We start from the raw sequence: 18438 nt of genomic DNA on the forward strand, positions 1-18438 counted from the left end.
ATATATATATATATATATATATATATATATATATATATATATATATATACACACACACACACACACACACACACACATACATACACACACATATGTCCAAATGATATGAAACATCAAGTTCCTTATACTTAAGCAAATCTGTTAAAGTTTGGTGTTGAGAGCATTGAATATACAAATAAAATTGCACTATACCTTTATTTACTCAGATAATCAAAAATGATTGAATTTTTAATACAGAAAATGCTGTGGAGAATTCCACATTTAAACTTCAAATTTTGCCATCTTTAAACTTTACTTTGTAATAAAAAAAAGGTGATCTGATATCTCAGATTTAATTACTTGCCATGTTAATGACACTAATTTATATGTAATAATATTAGACTGGATTTGTTTGAACTATGTTTACATGGCCTTTCATTTTAAAGATTTTATTTTCTCTTTGAAACTTTGGTGACAGATTTTAATACCTTATATGTTTCGTTTATTTTGGCTTTCTTTTTGCATTGAGTGGTCTTTAAAAAAAGGTTTAAAATAAAATTAATGTTTTAAAGCATGAATACTACCATTCCCTGTTAGTAGTTCTGACCCTTCACTTTTACATGAAATATCCCCCCAAATGAATCAATCATGTGTAAAAAAATTTGACCTACATTTATCTACAGAAAAACCAAGCTGTGATAAGACACATGACTTTTTATTGAACTTGTTGTTCAAGGATATTTAGAGAAGGGAAATTTTAGTCTACCAATGTTACCTGTTATTTTCAAGATTTTGTGACTAATTTAAATTTGAATTGTATTACATTTACTAAATACAAAAATAATAAATTCATTTGAAGATAAGAAATATGAAAATCATATAGACATTGTTATAGGTCAAAGACTTTGAGCCTCTGGTAAGTACTGGTAAGTAAGTTTTGATAAAAGTAAGTAGTGAGGTACATGTGGTGGTGTTGAAAAAAAAACACTCCAGGTCAGGAGCATCACAAATGAGGCTTCAATGATCAGTATGAGATCCTGTGATGCCTTAGGATACTGAAAGAAGTGTGACTGGTATGTTTTTTAATCACATTCATTTAAGAGCCTTCTAAACTTAGAATATTCCGTCATTGTTCCTTCCATTCAGACACATTCTAATATGGGAGTGAGCCCAGAATTTGTGGTCTTATTGCCCTGAGGAGCTTAGCTTCTCTCTTTGAAATGAAGCTTTTGCTACCTTCAAATTCTTTCAGTGACTATCCAACATAGTATAATTCAAACAAAGTAATGGGCCCTGTTATCTTTATAAATTGTAGACTAACAAGTTACATCATTTGTTTTCAAACTACTTTGGAAAAGAGATGATATTATCTAACAATAATATATTGTAATAATAGGGTGTGAAGATATTGAAAAGGGAAAGTAGAGGGCACCAAATACAACAATTGTGTATTGGCAGACATTTTAAGGCATCTTCCCAATATGTATTCATTAAATACACCATGGCATGTAATTTTTACTGCACTGACCAAAATAGTTGATTCATATGTAATCATTTCTCTTTTTTCTTGGCCTTTGTTTTCTGATTTTAAACGGAGAAATAAAGAAAAAAAATGGAGCCATGAAAGTATGTAATTGCTATTCTTCTTCCTTCCTTCCTTCCTTCCTTCCTTCCTTCCTTCCTTCCTTCCTTCCTTCCTTCCTTCCTTCCTACCTTCCTTCCTTCCTTCATTTCTTCCTCTCTCTGTCTCTCTGTCTTTGTCTCTCTCTGTCTCTCTGTCTCTCTGTCTCTCTCTTTCTCTCTCTCTGTCTCTCTCTCTCTCTGTCTCTCTGTCTCTGTCTGTCTGTCTTTCCCTCTTTCACATTGTTGTAATCTCCAACTTCCCTGGGCTCCTGTAGTGGCTCTGCCATGTAAACTTTTTTTTTTTCTTTTAAAACAATCAGGGTTAAGTAACTTGCTCAAGGTTACACAGCCAGGTGTTTCTGAGTTGGTGCTAAGTGTCTGAGCCTGGATTCGATCCACAAATCATCCCAACAAGTGGAGTCAGTGCTCTTCCTCACTGTGCTACCTGGCCGCCCCACCATGTAAACTTTAAACCATAAATATCATTTGTATTGTTTATCCTCAATATCATTTTAGTACATAAGACCTATGATTCCTGCTCACTTTCTAGAACTTTAAATTTTCACAAAGAGTATTAGGTTAAACAGTGCTGCCATGGAGATAACACAGGCATGTTTAGAGGAAATTCCCAATTTTAAAGTTTGCAACTGAAAAGTCTAGTCATTTTTCTAATCATAAGACATGCTGCCATGGCCATTTGCAAAGTAGAGTTTTGTAATGGTGTGTGGGACCAAGGATGGAAGAAATATTAAAATTCTGTGTCCAGGAGAGGTCAGCTTTCCCATCCACAAGCTTAGTTAGAAATGGAAATCTAATCAGCAATCAAAATTTGTTTTTTTTTATGCCACATAAATACTGTAAATACTATTATACATAAAATCAATTTGATTCTTACCATAAAATAACTTCTAAGGTGAATTATATTTTCTACCATTATGATCTGTTTTTAAATATGACAGAGTATTCCCAATGAGCAGGATTAAAATCAGATTTTCATAAAGTCTCACTATTATTAAGCACATAGTGCTTTTTGTTTGTTCGATTTTCTTCTTTCCAGGATAGTCAGAAAAATCATCTAATTTTCAGTCTGATTATTTGTAGGGCTGCCATTCTCTTTTATTAGCTAAGCCTTATTTCTAATGAAATCCATCTAGCTTGACCAAAAAAAAGGTGGGAAAATATAAGTAGATGCAAATAACATCAGCAGATACATAAGCATACACATGATATAAAAGCATGAAGGCAATTTTGAAGGAAAATGAGAAGAAAACAGCTAAGAATATTCTGAAATGAATAGACTTCTCCTGTAGACTTTGTATAACAATATGCCATTTGCATTATTTCAAAATTAAATTCACTCAACTCACCTTCATATAACCAGTCAGCAATTCCATTAAAAATAATTCCTTCTTTTCCTGAAGATGTCAGTCGCAAAGAACTGCTCTTTACATCAGGTTGATAGTAGATATTATTTTCAAAAATGTAAATCTGGATTAGAAAGTATTTCAGAGACACAGTTGGCATGTTCATACTTTTTCACTTTTTCTGATTGACAGGATTAGCAGACAATTTTACTGCACATTCACCTTAATATTACAACAAAACATAACCATATGATGGATGGACACACACACATATAACATATATATATATATATATACACACAGTTACATCTGTGTGTATGTGTGTGTAGGCATGCATGTAATTGCTTTTAGTAGCTAATGAATGTGACATTCTGCTCTTAATAGTGCCCAATTTTCATTTGACACATGTGCTATAACAAGTATTGACATTTATTTATTCATGTTTTTGAAAGCATCATGCCATCTCCTTTAGCAACCTCTCTCATATATTGAGGAATTAGATTAGATTTCAGGTTAGGCACAACTTAAACTGTATACAATTTTTATCTGAAATATAATAGCCTCCTGATATTTAGAAAATATATATGTCTCTCTTATTTACTGTATATTCTTCTACCTCCACCACTCTTTTATCCTGTGAAACATACTGAATTGAAACATTCTATTTATATACTATATTTAGCCAGGATTCTCTGATATTTGCATAAGAGGTAGGAAGTCATGCATTCATATGGAGATAAAGTTAGGGGAATTTATTCCTACTTTTTTTTTCCCCAGACATATTAAAAAAAAAAAAAACTCCAAACTATCTTGCCTTCACAGAAGATCTAACACAAATCAAGTAGTGTCATACATTCACCTAAAATTTTTATGACAAAAAAAGTTAAAGTCAAGACATTTTTTAACCATTTTGATACCATGAAGATCTCATATAAGAGATTTTATCTGCAAACCACTGAAAAGAAAAGAATAATTTTACAGAACTCCAGAGTCAGAGTAACTGGGTTTATTTCTGGCCTCTGACTATTACTACTATTATGAGCTTGGGTGACTCTTTTATGGCCTCCAATGACTTCAGTTTCCTTTTCCAGAAAATTAGTCAAATGCCCTCTGATGTCACTTACAGCTCTAAAGATATGACTTATCTGTGTCCAAACTCAATGATTCACAAAAAACTGAGAAGAACACTGGATCTGGGAATCTATGAGACATTCATTTGAGTAAAGATTGCAATAATAACTATTACAGAAAATAACAATTTACTCATATTTACACCAAGCTTTATTTTAGTTACATATGCTTTCTGCTTTCCAGTATCTAGTACGCTGACCTTCACTGTGAAAATGGCATGGTGGAAATCAGTGTTAGACTTGGAATCAGTAAAGTGATTTGGATTTGAATTTTTCATCTTAAGATTATTAGATGTATGTGACCATGGACAAGAAACACAAATTCATTGGGCCTCAATTTTTTTTTTCCATACATAAAATGTGTATATGTGTAGAAACTATTTCCTGGTGTTGGTGTGAGAGGTTGCTTTACTAATGATGATGATGATGATGACGACAATGACAATGATGATGATGTTCCCTTTAGACTCAGTGATACTCTCATTCCTGCTGCTAAAGGTTTTATGCATTGTTTCTGTTCTATTCTGAAAATCCAAATTATTTCTTCTGAACTTTGCCATACACAGGATTTATCTAGACTAACACCCAGCCTTCACTGAACTCTTGGAAACATTTCTTTCATAGGCTTTCTTATTGTTTGGATGGACAAATAGCAATGAAGATCTGATTGGCTATCTTCATATGATAGAAACAACTAGTTTTGACTCTATAATTGAAGAGAAGAAATAGAATGGATAGCTAAATGTATATTTTTGGAAAATTTTGAATATTAAAATTTAAAAATTGTAATGACAAGAGACAATATTTCTAATCCTTAGTACTCTGTTGAAACTTTTCTCAAATAACCCTCATATTGCCATATCTACTGGCTGTTTTCTGAATAGTAAGCCCCCTCAATCTCACTGGTATTTGATATTGCTGATAGTCTTTTCTTTTGTTAAACATTTTTCTTCTATTTTCCTCTCCTCTGATCTCTCCAAACTGTACTGTGTCTTTTACTGATTCTTTTCAATCTCTAATTGTATATATTCATAAGACTCTCTCCACAGCCATATCTTATTATCTCCCCTTTTGGTATGTCATACACTCACATTAACCTAACAACAATCTTTATTTAATAATTCAACATAATTTCCTTTAGTATCAGCCTCATAATCAAGTTCCAGCTATAAATTTCTAGATGGCTAGTAAGATCTCTGCTGAAGTGTTTGACAACATATTTAAGATTAAGAGAATCATTTACATAGAGACTATCATTGAAACCACAGAAGCTGAAGAGGGTAAAGTAATAGAAGTAGAAACAAAGAGGACACAATATAACCCTGGAACATGCCTATTTTTAGAAAGCATGAAATAGAAGAAAAGTTTTCAAATGAGACAAAGAAGGATCCACCAGACAGGTAGGAGAAGCAGGAGAGGACAATGTAATGAAAACTAATAAGGAAAATTCTATCAAGGAGAGGAGGGTGATAAATGGTGTCAAATTATGCAGAGAGAACAAGATGGTTAGAGATAGAGAGGCAGGCCGGGAAGGGGCCTGATCAACTCGGAGGGCAAATCTTCCCACCAACCACAAGGTCCACTACCAGGCCTATCACCAAAGGGCTGTGACTGGAAAGAGCAAGGTAAGAAGCAAATACACGGGCCCCTGTCCTGGACAGTAAACACTCCTGGGGCTACCACTTCATAGCCCAGAATTTTTTTTAAAGCCCCTTTCAGGACCTCCAAAGACTAGGATGACAGAGTGAACCTCACTTGCTCCAAACCCTCGCCCACTCTGACCCTGAAAACATAGTACCTCCTGCCCCAGGGCAAAACCATCTACAGTAAAGGCTTGGGATCCCAGAGGAAGGGCATGGCTATGGCCCTGCCTCAAAATGGGTAGAAAACAGACTACAAAGACAAATACTCTGGAGTCCTACTCTCCTCAGAGGGAGGAACCAACCTCAGAGGGAGACAATGTGGACTCCACACTCAAAACTGAAACTTCAACAGGGAATGTGTCCCAAGCACAGAAGGCTCTCCTAGATGAGATCAAAAGGAACTTTGAAAACAAAATGAGAGAGATAGAAGACAAAATGAATAATTCTCTCGAAACGAAAATAGCAGAATTAGAAAAAAATTATAATGAGTAAAACATCTCTCTAAAAAGATAAGTGTATGATATGGAAAAGGAGCTTCAAAAATTAACCAAGGAAAATGATTTGCTAAAAACCAGAACTAACCAAATGGAAACAAATAACTCTATGAGGAACCAAGAATTAGCCAAGCAAAACAACAAGAATGAAAAATTAGAAAAAGGGGTAAAATACCTCAAAGAAAAAAATAACTGACCTGGAAAACAGATCCAGGAGAGATAATCTGAGAATCATAGGCCTACCAGAAAATTATGATGAAAAAATGAGCCTGGACAACATTCTCCAAGAGCTCGTTAAGGAAAACTGCCCTGAGATACTAGAACCTGAGGGTAAAATAGAAATCGAGAGAATTCACTGGACACCTGCTGTAAGAGATCCCAAACTGAAAAGTCCTCGAAATGCTGTGGCCAAACTCCAGAACTACCAGATAAAAGAGAAAATACTTCAAGCAACCAGAAAGAAACAATTAAAATATCGAGGGTCCACAGTGAGGATTGCACAGGATTTGGCAGCCTCTACACTGAAAGATTGGAGGCAGTGGAATACAATTTTCCAGAAGGCAAAAGAGCTTGGGTTACAACCAAGGATCACATACCCAGCAAGACTGAGCATATTCTGCCAGGCAAAGAGATGGTCATTCAATGATATAACAGAGTTCCAGACCTTCTTGATAAAAAAGCCAGAACTCAATGGAAAATTCAACCTCCAATTAAGAGATGCAACAGTGACTTAGAAAGGTAAACAAGGAGAACACACACACACACACCCTGCTATAGGATAAGAGCAAACTGGTTATAGACAAGTAGAGGGTATGACTATAAAATACACAAAATGAAGATTTAAAAAAAATCTTGTTAAGGGCTACAAAGGGACTGTAATGGAAGAAAGGGAATGGTTGAAGCAGAAAGGGGCAAATTATGCCACTCATAGAGGCAGAAAAACTGTATAGCAGAGGAAAAAAAGGGAGGGAGTTGGGAAGCATATGAGCTTTTCCCTCATTGGTTCTGGTACAAGGAGGGAATAACAACCAGTTAAGCATAGGACTCTATGGGGAAGAAATACAAAAAGTATCATTTTTGAGGGAAAGAGGGGAGGGAGAGGAGCTTCACATGAGATTTGTTCCTGTCACTCTTGATGCGAAGAAGAAATAGCATACTTCATTAAGTATAACAATATCCTATCAGGCAGTAGGAGGGGGAAAGGGTTATGAAAGGGGGATGGGAGTGGTTTGTAGGGAGGGAAGTAGTAAAGGGAAAGGAAAGGAAAAGGGAGGGGGGCTGAAAAGAGAACACTGAGGGAGGCGGTGGTCAAAAGGAAGACCATTAAGGGGGGGAAGGGAGAAGGGAGGGAAAATATGAACATTAACAGGGGCAGGAATAGGATGGGGGGAAAGAAACAGATAACAATCATAACTGTAAATGTGAATGGAATGAACTCTCCCATAAAACGGAGACGGATAGCAGAATGGATTAGAAATCATAATCCTTCAATATGCTGTTTACAAGAAACACATCTGAAACAGAGGGTTACACACAAGGTAAAGGTAAAAGTTTGGAATAAAATATATAATGACTCAGCTAAAGTAAAAAAAGCAGGTGTAGCAATCCTTGTCTCAGATAAAGCAAAAGCAAAAATTGACCTAATTAAAAGAGATAAGGAAGGAAACTATATCCTGTTAAAAGTCACCATCGAGAATGAAGCAATATCACTACTTAACATATATGCACCAAGTGGTGTAGCATCCAAATTCCGAGAGAAGAAGGTAAAGGAATTAGAGGACGAAATAGATAGCAAAACTATACTAGTGGGAGACCTTAATCTCCCCCTCTCTGAACTTGATAAATCCAACCTCAAAATAAACAAGAAAGAAGTTAAGGAGGGGAACAGGATTCTAGAGAGGATAGATGTGATAGATCTCTGGAGAAAACTGAATGGGGATAAAAAGAAATATACTTTCTTCTGAGGGGTTCATGGCACATACTCAAAAACTGACCATGTTATAGGGCATAAAAACCTCACAATTCTATGTAGTAAGTCAGAAATATTAAATGCATCCTTCTTGGATCATGATGCAATAAAAATTATTGCAATAAAGGGCCAGGGAAAGACAGATTAAAACTAATTGGAAATTAAACAATTGAATCCTAAAGAATGAGTGGGTCAAACAAGAAATTATAGAAACAATCAGTAATTTCATTCAAGAGAATGATAATAATGAGACAACATACCAAAATCTGTGGGATGCATTAAAGGCAGTTCTTAGGGGAAATTTTATATCCCTGAGTGCATGTGTGATTAAATTAGAGAAAAGGGAGTTCAATGAATTGGGCATGCAATTAAAAAACCTAGAAAAAGAACAAATTGAAAATCCCTAATTAAATACTAAATTAGCAATATTGAAGACAAAAGGAGAGATTAATAAAATTGAAATTAAGAAAACTATTATATTAATAAATAAAACCAAGAGCTGCTTTTATGAAAAAACCAACAAAATTGATAGACACTTAGTCAATATGATAAAAAAAAAGAAAGAAGAAAACCAAATTATGAGTATCGAAAATGAAAAGGGTGAATCTACTTCCAATGAAGAGGAAATCAAAACAATAATCAGGAATTATTTTTCCCATTTGTATGCACATAAATTTGACAATCTTAGGGAAATGGAGGAATATTTACAAACATACAAGTTGCCCAGATTACCTGAAGAGGTAATAATAAATAATCCCATCTCGGAAAAAGAAATTGAACAAGCCATCAGTCAGCTCCCTAGGAAAAAATCTCCAGGGCCAGATGGATTCACTAGTGAATGCTATCAAACATTTAAAGAACAATTGATTCCAATACTCTACAAACTATTTGGGAAAATTAGTGAAGAAGGAGTCCTACCAAATTCTTTTTATGACACAAATATGGTACTGATACCTAAATCAGGAAGAGATAAAACAGAGAAAGAAAATTATAGACCAATCTCCCTCATGAATATAGATGCAAAAATTCTAAATAAAATACTAGCAAAAAGACTACAGCAACTTATCTCAAGAATAATACACTTTGATCAGGTAGGATTTATTCCAGGAATGCAAGGATGGTTTAATATTAGGAAAACCATCAGTATAATTGATCATATCAACAATAAAACTAGCAGAAACCACATGATCATCTCAATAGATGCAGAAAAGGCTTTTGACAAAATACAACATCCATTCCTATTGAAAACATTAGAAAGTATAGGAATAAATGAAGCCTTCCTTAAAATAATAGGTAGCATCAATTTAAAGCCATCAGCAAGTATTATATGTAATGGGGAGAAGCTAGAAGCATTTTCAATAAGATCAGGGGTGAAACAAGGGTGTCCACTATCACCCCTCTTATTCAATCTGGTACTAGAAATGTTAGCAGTAGCAATTAGAGAAGAAAAAGAAAATAAGGAATCAAGTTAGGCAAAGAAGAGACCAAGGTATCACTCTTTGCAGATGATATGATGATATACTTAGAGAATCCTAGAGAATCAAGTAAAAAACTGCTTGAGACAATAAATAAATTTGACAAAATTGCAGGATATAAAATAAACCCACATAAATCCTCAGCATTCCTATATATTTCCAATGAAATTCAACAGCAAGAAATAGAAAGAGAAATCCCAATTAAAGTTACTGTAGACATTATAAAATATTTGGGAATCTACCTGCCAAAACACACCCAGGACCTGTATGATCATAACTACAAAACACTTTTCACACAAATAAAGTCAGATCTAACTAATTGGGAACATATCAATTGCTCGTGGCTGGGTCGAGCTAATATAATAAAAATGACAATTTTACCTAAATTAAATTATATATTTAGTGCCATAACAATCATTTTACCAAAAAAACTACTTTATAGAACTACAAAAAATAGTAACAAAATTCATTTGGAAGAATAAATGGTCCAGAATATCAAGGGAATTAATGAAAAGAAATGCTAGGGAAGGTGGACTAGCTTTACCAGATTTCAATCTGTACTACAAAGCAGCAGTCATCAAAACTACTTGGTACTGGCTGAGGAATAGAGGAGTGGATCAATGGAATAGATTAGCCACACGAGATTCAGAAGTCAATGACTATAGTAATGTATTGTTTGATAAATCTCCAGACCATGGTTTTTGGGATAAGAACTCACTATTTGACAAAAACTGCTGGGAAAACTGGAATATAGTATGGCAGAAACTGGGCATAGATCATTATCTAACACCATATACCAAAATCAAGTCTAAATGGGTTCATGATCTAAAGATAAAGGTTGATACTGTAAGCAGTCTCCTAAAACAAGAAATAGTTTACCTATCAGACTTGTGGTGAGGGAAAGACTTAATGACTAAATAAAAATTATAGAACATTATAAAATGTAAAATGGATAATTTTGACTACATGAAATTGAAAAGTTTCTGTACAAACAAAGCCCATGTAAACAAGATTAAGAGGGAGGTGGGAAATTGGGAAAGAATCTTTACAACCTATGTCTCTGACAACGGATTCATTTCTAAAATATACAGAGAATTGAGTCAAATTTATAAGAATACAAATCGTTCCCCAATTGATTAATGGTCAAAGGATATGAACAGGCAGTTTTCAGAGAAAGAAATTAAAGGTATCTATAAACACATGAAGAAATGCTCTAATTCACTATTGATTAGAGAAATGCAAATCAAAACAACTCTGAGGTACCACATCTCACCAGTCAGATTGGCTAAGATGACAAAACAGGAAAATGACAAATGCTAGAGAGGATGTGGGCAAATTGGAACACTAATGCATTTTTACTGTAGTTGTGAATTGATCTAGCCTGTCTGGAGAGCAATCTGGAATTATTCCCAAAGGGCTATAAATACTTTCATACCCTTTGATCCAGCAATACCACTCCTAGGGTTATATCCCAAAGAGATCATAGAAATGGGAGAAAGACCCATATGTACAAAAATGTTTATAGCAGCTCTTTTTGTGGTAGCAAAGAATTGGAAATTAAGGGGGTGCCCATCAATTGGGGAATGGCTGAACAAGTTGTAGTATATGCATGTTATGGAATACTATTGTGCTATAAGAAAGAAGGAGCAGGCAGTCTTCATATTTACCTGGAGAGGCTTAAAAGAACTGATGCTGAGTGAGAAGAGTAGAACCAGGAGAAATTTGTACACAATTACAGACACAACGTATGTGTGATGACCAACTTTGATAGACTGGACTCTTCTCAGCAATGCAGTGATATAAGTCAATCCCAAAAGACTCATGATGGAGAGAAATATGTGCATCCAGAGAAAGAACTAGAAATCACTAAGTTTATATACAGGTGGAAGCAAAATACCTGATCTTTTTCGTTCTCTTATTTGGTTTTATGTCCTCTTTACCATTTTTCATTTCAGCTGGTACAATCCATCCTTATAACCTGACTAATGTATAATGTGAAAGTATTTACAGATCCTATACTTGACTATAAGCCGCCATGGGGGGAGCGGGAAGGGAGGGGGACAAAATGTGAAATTCAAGGAATTGTGGAGTTGAATCCTTGTAAATTAAATGGAAACAAACAAATTAATAAAAAAATTTAAAAAATTAAAAAAATAAAAATAAGGAGTTGCTTAACTGAAAAAAAAATACAAATTAGCCCTGGCTAATGTTTAAAAAAAAGATGGTTAGAGATAAAGTAACGGAAATTCAAATGGAGTTCATGAATGAGATCATTTAGTAATATACAGAGTTAAGAAGAAAGTGATAGAAACGTAAAAGCAGCAATTACTGTAGAACATTTTTTCAATTTTAGCCATGAAGGGGAGGAGAGGTATTGGATAATTGGTAGAGGTGATAGATGGGATAAATGAGAAAATTGAGTGGATCAGGGGAGACACGGACATGTTTGTCGTCAATAAGGAATCAATCAATAATAGCAGTGACTGAAGAAAAATGATATAATAGGATTCATAGAGTGGACACTCTGCTAGAGAAGATAGAATTGAATGGGATCACTTGTGCATGTGTTTCCCTTGGCAAAGAGAAGGGTAAACTTGTTATGTGAGACAAGGTTGAAAGAGTAATCCTTGGTTCTATCTTAGACCATTTTCTCTTCTCTAAATTCATTCTTTCCCCTATGTGACCTCACTGGTTCTCATGAGGTTAACTATAATCTCCATGCATATGATTATCAGATATATGTAGTTATTATCAATCTATCTTCTGAGCTCTTAGAATGCACTAATTTCCCATTGACCATTTCAAAATGTATATCCTGGAGTATATGTCAAACTTAACAAGTTCAAGAACAGTAGTTATTGCCTATTAAATTGCCACTAAATTTCTGTGTTTTTGCTGAGAGTACCTGTAATGTAATACCAAGCAAAGGCAACTTCCCAGGTTCGAAATACCAGCATAGGTGCTCTCTATTTTATTCAGTAACAAACCCAGAACAGAGAAGATCAAAACATGACATCATTCAAAATACAGTATTTACTAAGTATGATTAAATAATCTCCAAGTACTACCCCACCCCAGGACCTTCCAATCATTCAATCAATTACAAAGTCTCTGTTCTAAATACTTCTCCATCCCTAGGCTATACCTTAATTAAGTCCACCACAAAGCCCCTCTTCTCAAATGGAGATTAGTTTCCAAACATAAGTAAAATACATTCATTTGCTCAACCATAGAACACAAAAAGGTCAAAAGTTCCCCACCCCTGGATCACAATTGAATCTACCCCAGAGTTACATCAAGTTTAAACACAGCACTTAATACCCAAATGGAGGTCTTTTCTTCATCTTGACACGAGGCAAGTTCTCAGCAATCTTAGTTCCTGGAGAGACAAGGCTTAGCAAGGCCATAAGACACATTGCCAGTCCCTTCATGAATTTATCCTCTGTCTGTAGAACAGCCCTAGAACCCCTGTGATGGGGGAGGGGGAGGGGTTTATGGGCGGTACCATGGTTGCTTTGAATGAATATGTATAAGCTTGATGGGGTGATCTCCATATAAGGCCATGGGGTGATCACCATATAAGGCCATAAATGTAAAACTGCGATATGATTGGCTCGGACTCGCTATATATTTTCTTGTGTGAGAGGGCTCTCTCTCTCTCTCCGCCATGTAACTGCTGAAGAATAAACCACCCCGCTTCACTCCTCCGCCTTCTGTCTGGTGTTTTTTCCCCGTGAGGGGCCGGTGACGACCGAAGACCCGGGATGGGTAAGTGAGAGGGCCGTGGGGCTAGTCGTCTAGATCTGTTGTGAGGGCAAACGCCCACAACACCCCTGAACACATTAGCAAAGCCCTCTCCCAGGATTTCTGTAAACATACAACAAGAAAATCCTTCTTCAGGGCTTCTGAACCAACAGAAAGGCTCCCAGACCCCTGCAACAACAGTACTGTCCCTCACCAGTGGACAGTATTCATTCTGTCTGCAGGACAGTCTCCAGACCCCTGCAACAACAGTACTGTCCCTCACCAGTGGACAGTATTCACTCTCTGTCTGCAGGACAGTCTCAGGCCTTCTTAACCAAATGCCAGGTTCCAGGACTTCTTCAACAGGACAGTCTTTCACCAGTGGACAAATCTGGCAAAATAACATCAAAACAGACAGACAAAGTACCAGCAAAACAGCCATGTCTCCTCAGTCCTTGGCAGCTCAGGGTGCAGGTCTCAAAAGTCCAGGGCAATTCAAAGCGGCCACCAGCAATCCTCTTAGTCTCTCTCTCTCTCCACGAGGTGCTGCTTCCAAAAAAAGATCTTCCGCCTCTCTCTTGTGTCTCCAAATCTACGTCACCAGCTCCTCCCAATTCAGGACTTTCTTTTCACATCAACAAGCCCATCCCACAGGTGGGATTAACAAACTCTGGGTTTTAACACAATCAATTTGAAAACCAAGCCAATACAGGGGAATCTTTAATTGCCATTACTATCACAGTACCTCCATCATTCTAGGAACAGTATTTCACCATTTTATTATCAGCACTTCCCCCTCTCATTCACCCCCACAAATCCAGTTAATTTTTGAATTTTGGAATTTCTACCTCTATAGAATCTGCTACATATGAATCCTCACCACTCACATGGCTACTCATGAAAATTGTCAGAATGAACCTTTGAAAGGTTTAACCATACTCCTCCTCACTCCAGTTCAATAAGCTCCAGTTGCTCCCTATAATTTGATGGATGAAACATGTGTTTATCTACTTGGGATTTAAAGTCCCTCAGAATCTGGCATGAACCATCTACTTCATCTATGTATGCTATAGTTCAACCAAATTGGATTTTGAATTCTTTCCCATACATGATGCTCCATCTTCCATCACTGCATCTTTGCTTTGTCTGACTCCTATGCCTAGAATGTAACTTCTATTCATCCCCAGCTTTTCGAATGCCTAGTTTCCTTCAAGACTAAGCTTAAATGCCACCTTCTATGTAAGGTCTTTTATTATTCTCCCCTTTAGGATACTAGTACATGCCCTCCAAATTGGCTCAAATATTTTAAAATCTATTTTGTATATACAAATATATGTATATGTTATGTCTCCTGACCAGATTGAAAGTTCCCTGAAGGAGTAGATGTATGTATGTGTATGTACACACACACACACAAATACATACACACACACACACATATATATGTATATACACACATACATATATGTCATTGTATATCTAGCATTTGGCACAATCCATAGCACATAGTTGGCATATAATGAATGTTTCTTTTTGGACTGTTTAACTGATAATAATAATGATGATAATGATGCACCACAACTATCTGGAACCTGTTTACTTTTATTATGATCACATAAATTTATGTTCACCTGATTTTTCTGATTGCCTATTCATTTGTCTTCTCACCCTGTGTTTCTCCCCATTCTAGTGCACCTTGCAAATTTCTCCAGATGAATCATTTTAATGAACTTTGTGTAATTACCTTGATCAATTTTATTAATTGTTTTCTATGGTCACTGAGTAAATCATAAGTTCCTTGTTTGACATTCAAATCTTTTCAAAATATTCTATCAGTCAATATTTCAGCTTTGCCCGTTATGACTCAACTTTATCTGTTTGTACTGTCATTCCTGTCCAAACTATATCATGTGCTATTCCATAACTATGCTTTTGATCAAAATGTAATCTACATTTGCTTCTTTCAGTGAATAAGAACATTCAAGCTATGGAAAATACATAAAGAGACCATATATAAAATTTTATCATATATGATCCATGCCATCTGAGAATATGATTGTAAGGGCAAAACAGAATGACCTGTTTAAATGTACTGAAATTAATTTTTCAAATCCATTTTTCTTTTAATCTCTACTCCATCATTAATTTTATATATATATATATCTGTTTGTTTGTTTTTAATTTTCCTTTACTTTTAAATTTTTAATTCTGGGTTTTCTCCATCTCTTTTATTCCTTCAGCTACTGAGAAGGCAAATATCAATTATATATGTAAAAGCATGCAAAATATTTGGTCATAGTAGTCACATTGCAAAATAGATCAAAAAGAAAGTGAGAAAGTTATATATCAATTCACCCTCAAGGTTTCATCAGCTCTCTCTTTCTCTAAAGGTGGATAACATTTTATTTTTCATCCTAAGTCCTCTGGAATTGTCCTGGATCACTAAATATGACTATAGATAGCTTTGATTTCTTCTGAAACTGCCTGTTCAAATCCTCTGACCATTTATTAATTGGGAAATGACTCTAATTTTTAGAAATTTGACACTGTTTCCCATATATTTTAGAAATTATACCTTTATCAGAGAAAATTGCTTTAACTTGTTTATATTATTTGTCTACCATATTTTTTAAGCAAAATACAGTTTTCCCAATTATCTCTTTTAGTTAGGGTTGTTTTTATTTTTGCGTCTTCTAAGATCATGTTGCTATTTCTGACTTTTTTTCTTCAGCCAAAGCATAATAGATTTTGCTACAGCCTTTTATAATAATTCTGTCTGTCTTTCTGTTTCAAATAATATATATATATATATAACACACTATATATACATATATATACATATATATATATATATATATATATATATATATATATATATTGCTGAGTTCAGCTTTCTAATCCATACAGCTTTCTGCTTGTTTTATGGGTTAGCTCTAAACCTTCATATTCACAGTTTTGATTACTACTAGGTATTTCCGCTCTCTCCCATTTCTTTCTGTTTATCTTCTCTCTCTCTGTTTTTATACTGTCCATCCTCAGAATTTCTTTTTCCTTCTAACCACTGGCTCCCTAATATAATTTTCCTTTTATTACTCCCCCTTAACATCTTATGCCCTTCCCTTCCCATTTCCCTATTGGGAAAGATAGTTTTCTATACAAAGCTGAGTGTGTGAATATATATTTTCCCCTCTTTGCACAATTACAAAGTGAGGTTCAAACAATACCTGTCAACTCCCCATCCCCATTTTAACTTCTATTATAAATACTATTCTTGTCATATCTCTTTTTTGCCATCATGCATGATTTGTACTTTTTCCAGAATTTATTTATTTTTGTTTACAACATTCATTTCCAAAAGATTTTGAGTTCCAAATTTTTCCCCATCTTTCCCCTACCCCCACCTCAAGATGACATGCATACATATCACCCCTTCCCCCAGTCTTCCCTCTTTTTTATCTTTCCCATCTCCCCCTTAGCACCTTACCACTTACTTTCTTGTTAGGTAAGATGGATTTCTATATCCCATTGCCTTTATTTCTTATTTCCCAGTTTCATGTAAAAACAGTTATTTAACATTTGTTTTTAAAACTTTGAGTTCCAGATTCTGTCCCTTCTTCCCTCCTCACCCACCCTCATTGAGAAGACAAGCAATACAATATAGGTTATGCATGTGTAGTTATGCAAAACATTTCCATAGTAGTCATATTATGAAAGAGTAACTATATTAACTTCCATCCTATCCTGCCCCACCATTTATTTTATTTTCTCCTTTGACTCTGTCCATTTTCAAAATTGTTTGCTTCTGACTACCCCTATCTGTACTGCCTTCTATCATCCCCCTCTCTTATCCCCCCCTACTTTCCTGTAGGGTAAGACACCCAAGTGAGTGTGTATGTTATTCCCACCTTAAGATAAATCCAGTGAGAGTAACGTTGACTCATTCCCTTTCACCTCCCTGCTCTTTCCATCCATTGTGACAGCTTTCTTTTTCCTCTTTTATGTGAGATAATTTACCCTATTCTATCTCTCACTATCTCTCACTCCTTCTCCCAATATATTCCTCTCCCACCCCTTAATTTTATTTTTAGATATCAATCCTTCATATTCAACTTGCCCTTTGTCTATACACATGCACACACACACATTCCCTTCAACTATCCTAATACTGAGAAAAATCTCATGGGATACACATATTATCTTTCCATGTAGTAATGTAAATAAATAGTTCAATTTATTTTTTTTTTAAAGCAATCGGGGTTAAGTAACTTGCTCAAGGTTACACGGCCAGTTATTATTTCTGGGTGTGGTGCTAAGTATCTGAGCCCGGATTTGATCCAGGTCATCCCAACACTGGAGCCGGTGCTCTTACTTGCTGAGGCACCTGGCCACCCCTAATAGTTCAATTTAATAAGTTCCTTATGATTTCTCTTTCTTGTTTACCTTTTCATGCTTCTCTCAATTCTTGTATTTGAAATTTGAAAATTCCTTTCACCTCTGGTCTTTTTATCAAGAATATTTGAAAGTCCTCTATTTCATTGAATTTCCATTTTCCCTGAAGTATTCTACTCAGTTTTGCAATATAGGTGATTTTTATATTTTAATCCTAGCTCCTTTGACCTCTGGAATATGATATTATAAGCCCATTGATCCCTTAATGTAGAAGCTTCTAGATCTTGTGTTAACCTGATTGTCAATACTTGAATTGTTTCTTCCTGACTGTCTATAATATTTTCTCCTTGACCTGAGTACACTGGAATTTGGCTACAATATTCTAGGAGTTTTCTTTTTGGGATCTTTTTCAAGAGGTGATTGGTGAATTCTTTCAATTTCTATTTTACCCTCTGGTTCTAGAATATCAGGACAGTTTTCCTTGATTTTTTTTTTTTTTTGCTTTTTGGAGGGAAGTTGGGGTTGAATGACTTGCCCAAAGTCACGTGGCTAGTAAGTGTATCAAGTTTCTGAGCCTGGATTTGAACTCAGGTTCTCCTGATTCCAGGGCTGGTGCTCTACTCACTGC

At 35.3% G+C, this 18438-nt stretch overlaps 1 protein-coding gene across 1 annotated transcript in view; it reads right to left on the reverse strand.

Moving 5' to 3' along the window:
- Window positions 1–18438, reverse strand: part of DPP10 (dipeptidyl peptidase like 10) — a 1061638-nt gene that overhangs the window by 98025 nt on the left and 945175 nt on the right. The window contains exon 8 of the mRNA XM_069067778.1: window positions 2970–3090. Within this exon, the coding sequence (XP_068923879.1) occupies window positions 2970–3090 (121 nt within the window). The remainder of the gene's footprint in view (window positions 1–2969; window positions 3091–18438) is intronic.

This window comes from Petaurus breviceps, unplaced genomic scaffold, assembly GCF_028583685.1.
Source record: "Petaurus breviceps papuanus isolate PSGF00001 unplaced genomic scaffold, PetGlider_PUasm1.0 90752, whole genome shotgun sequence".
In the NCBI taxonomy this organism is placed as follows: Eukaryota; Metazoa; Chordata; class Mammalia; order Diprotodontia; family Petauridae; genus Petaurus; species Petaurus breviceps.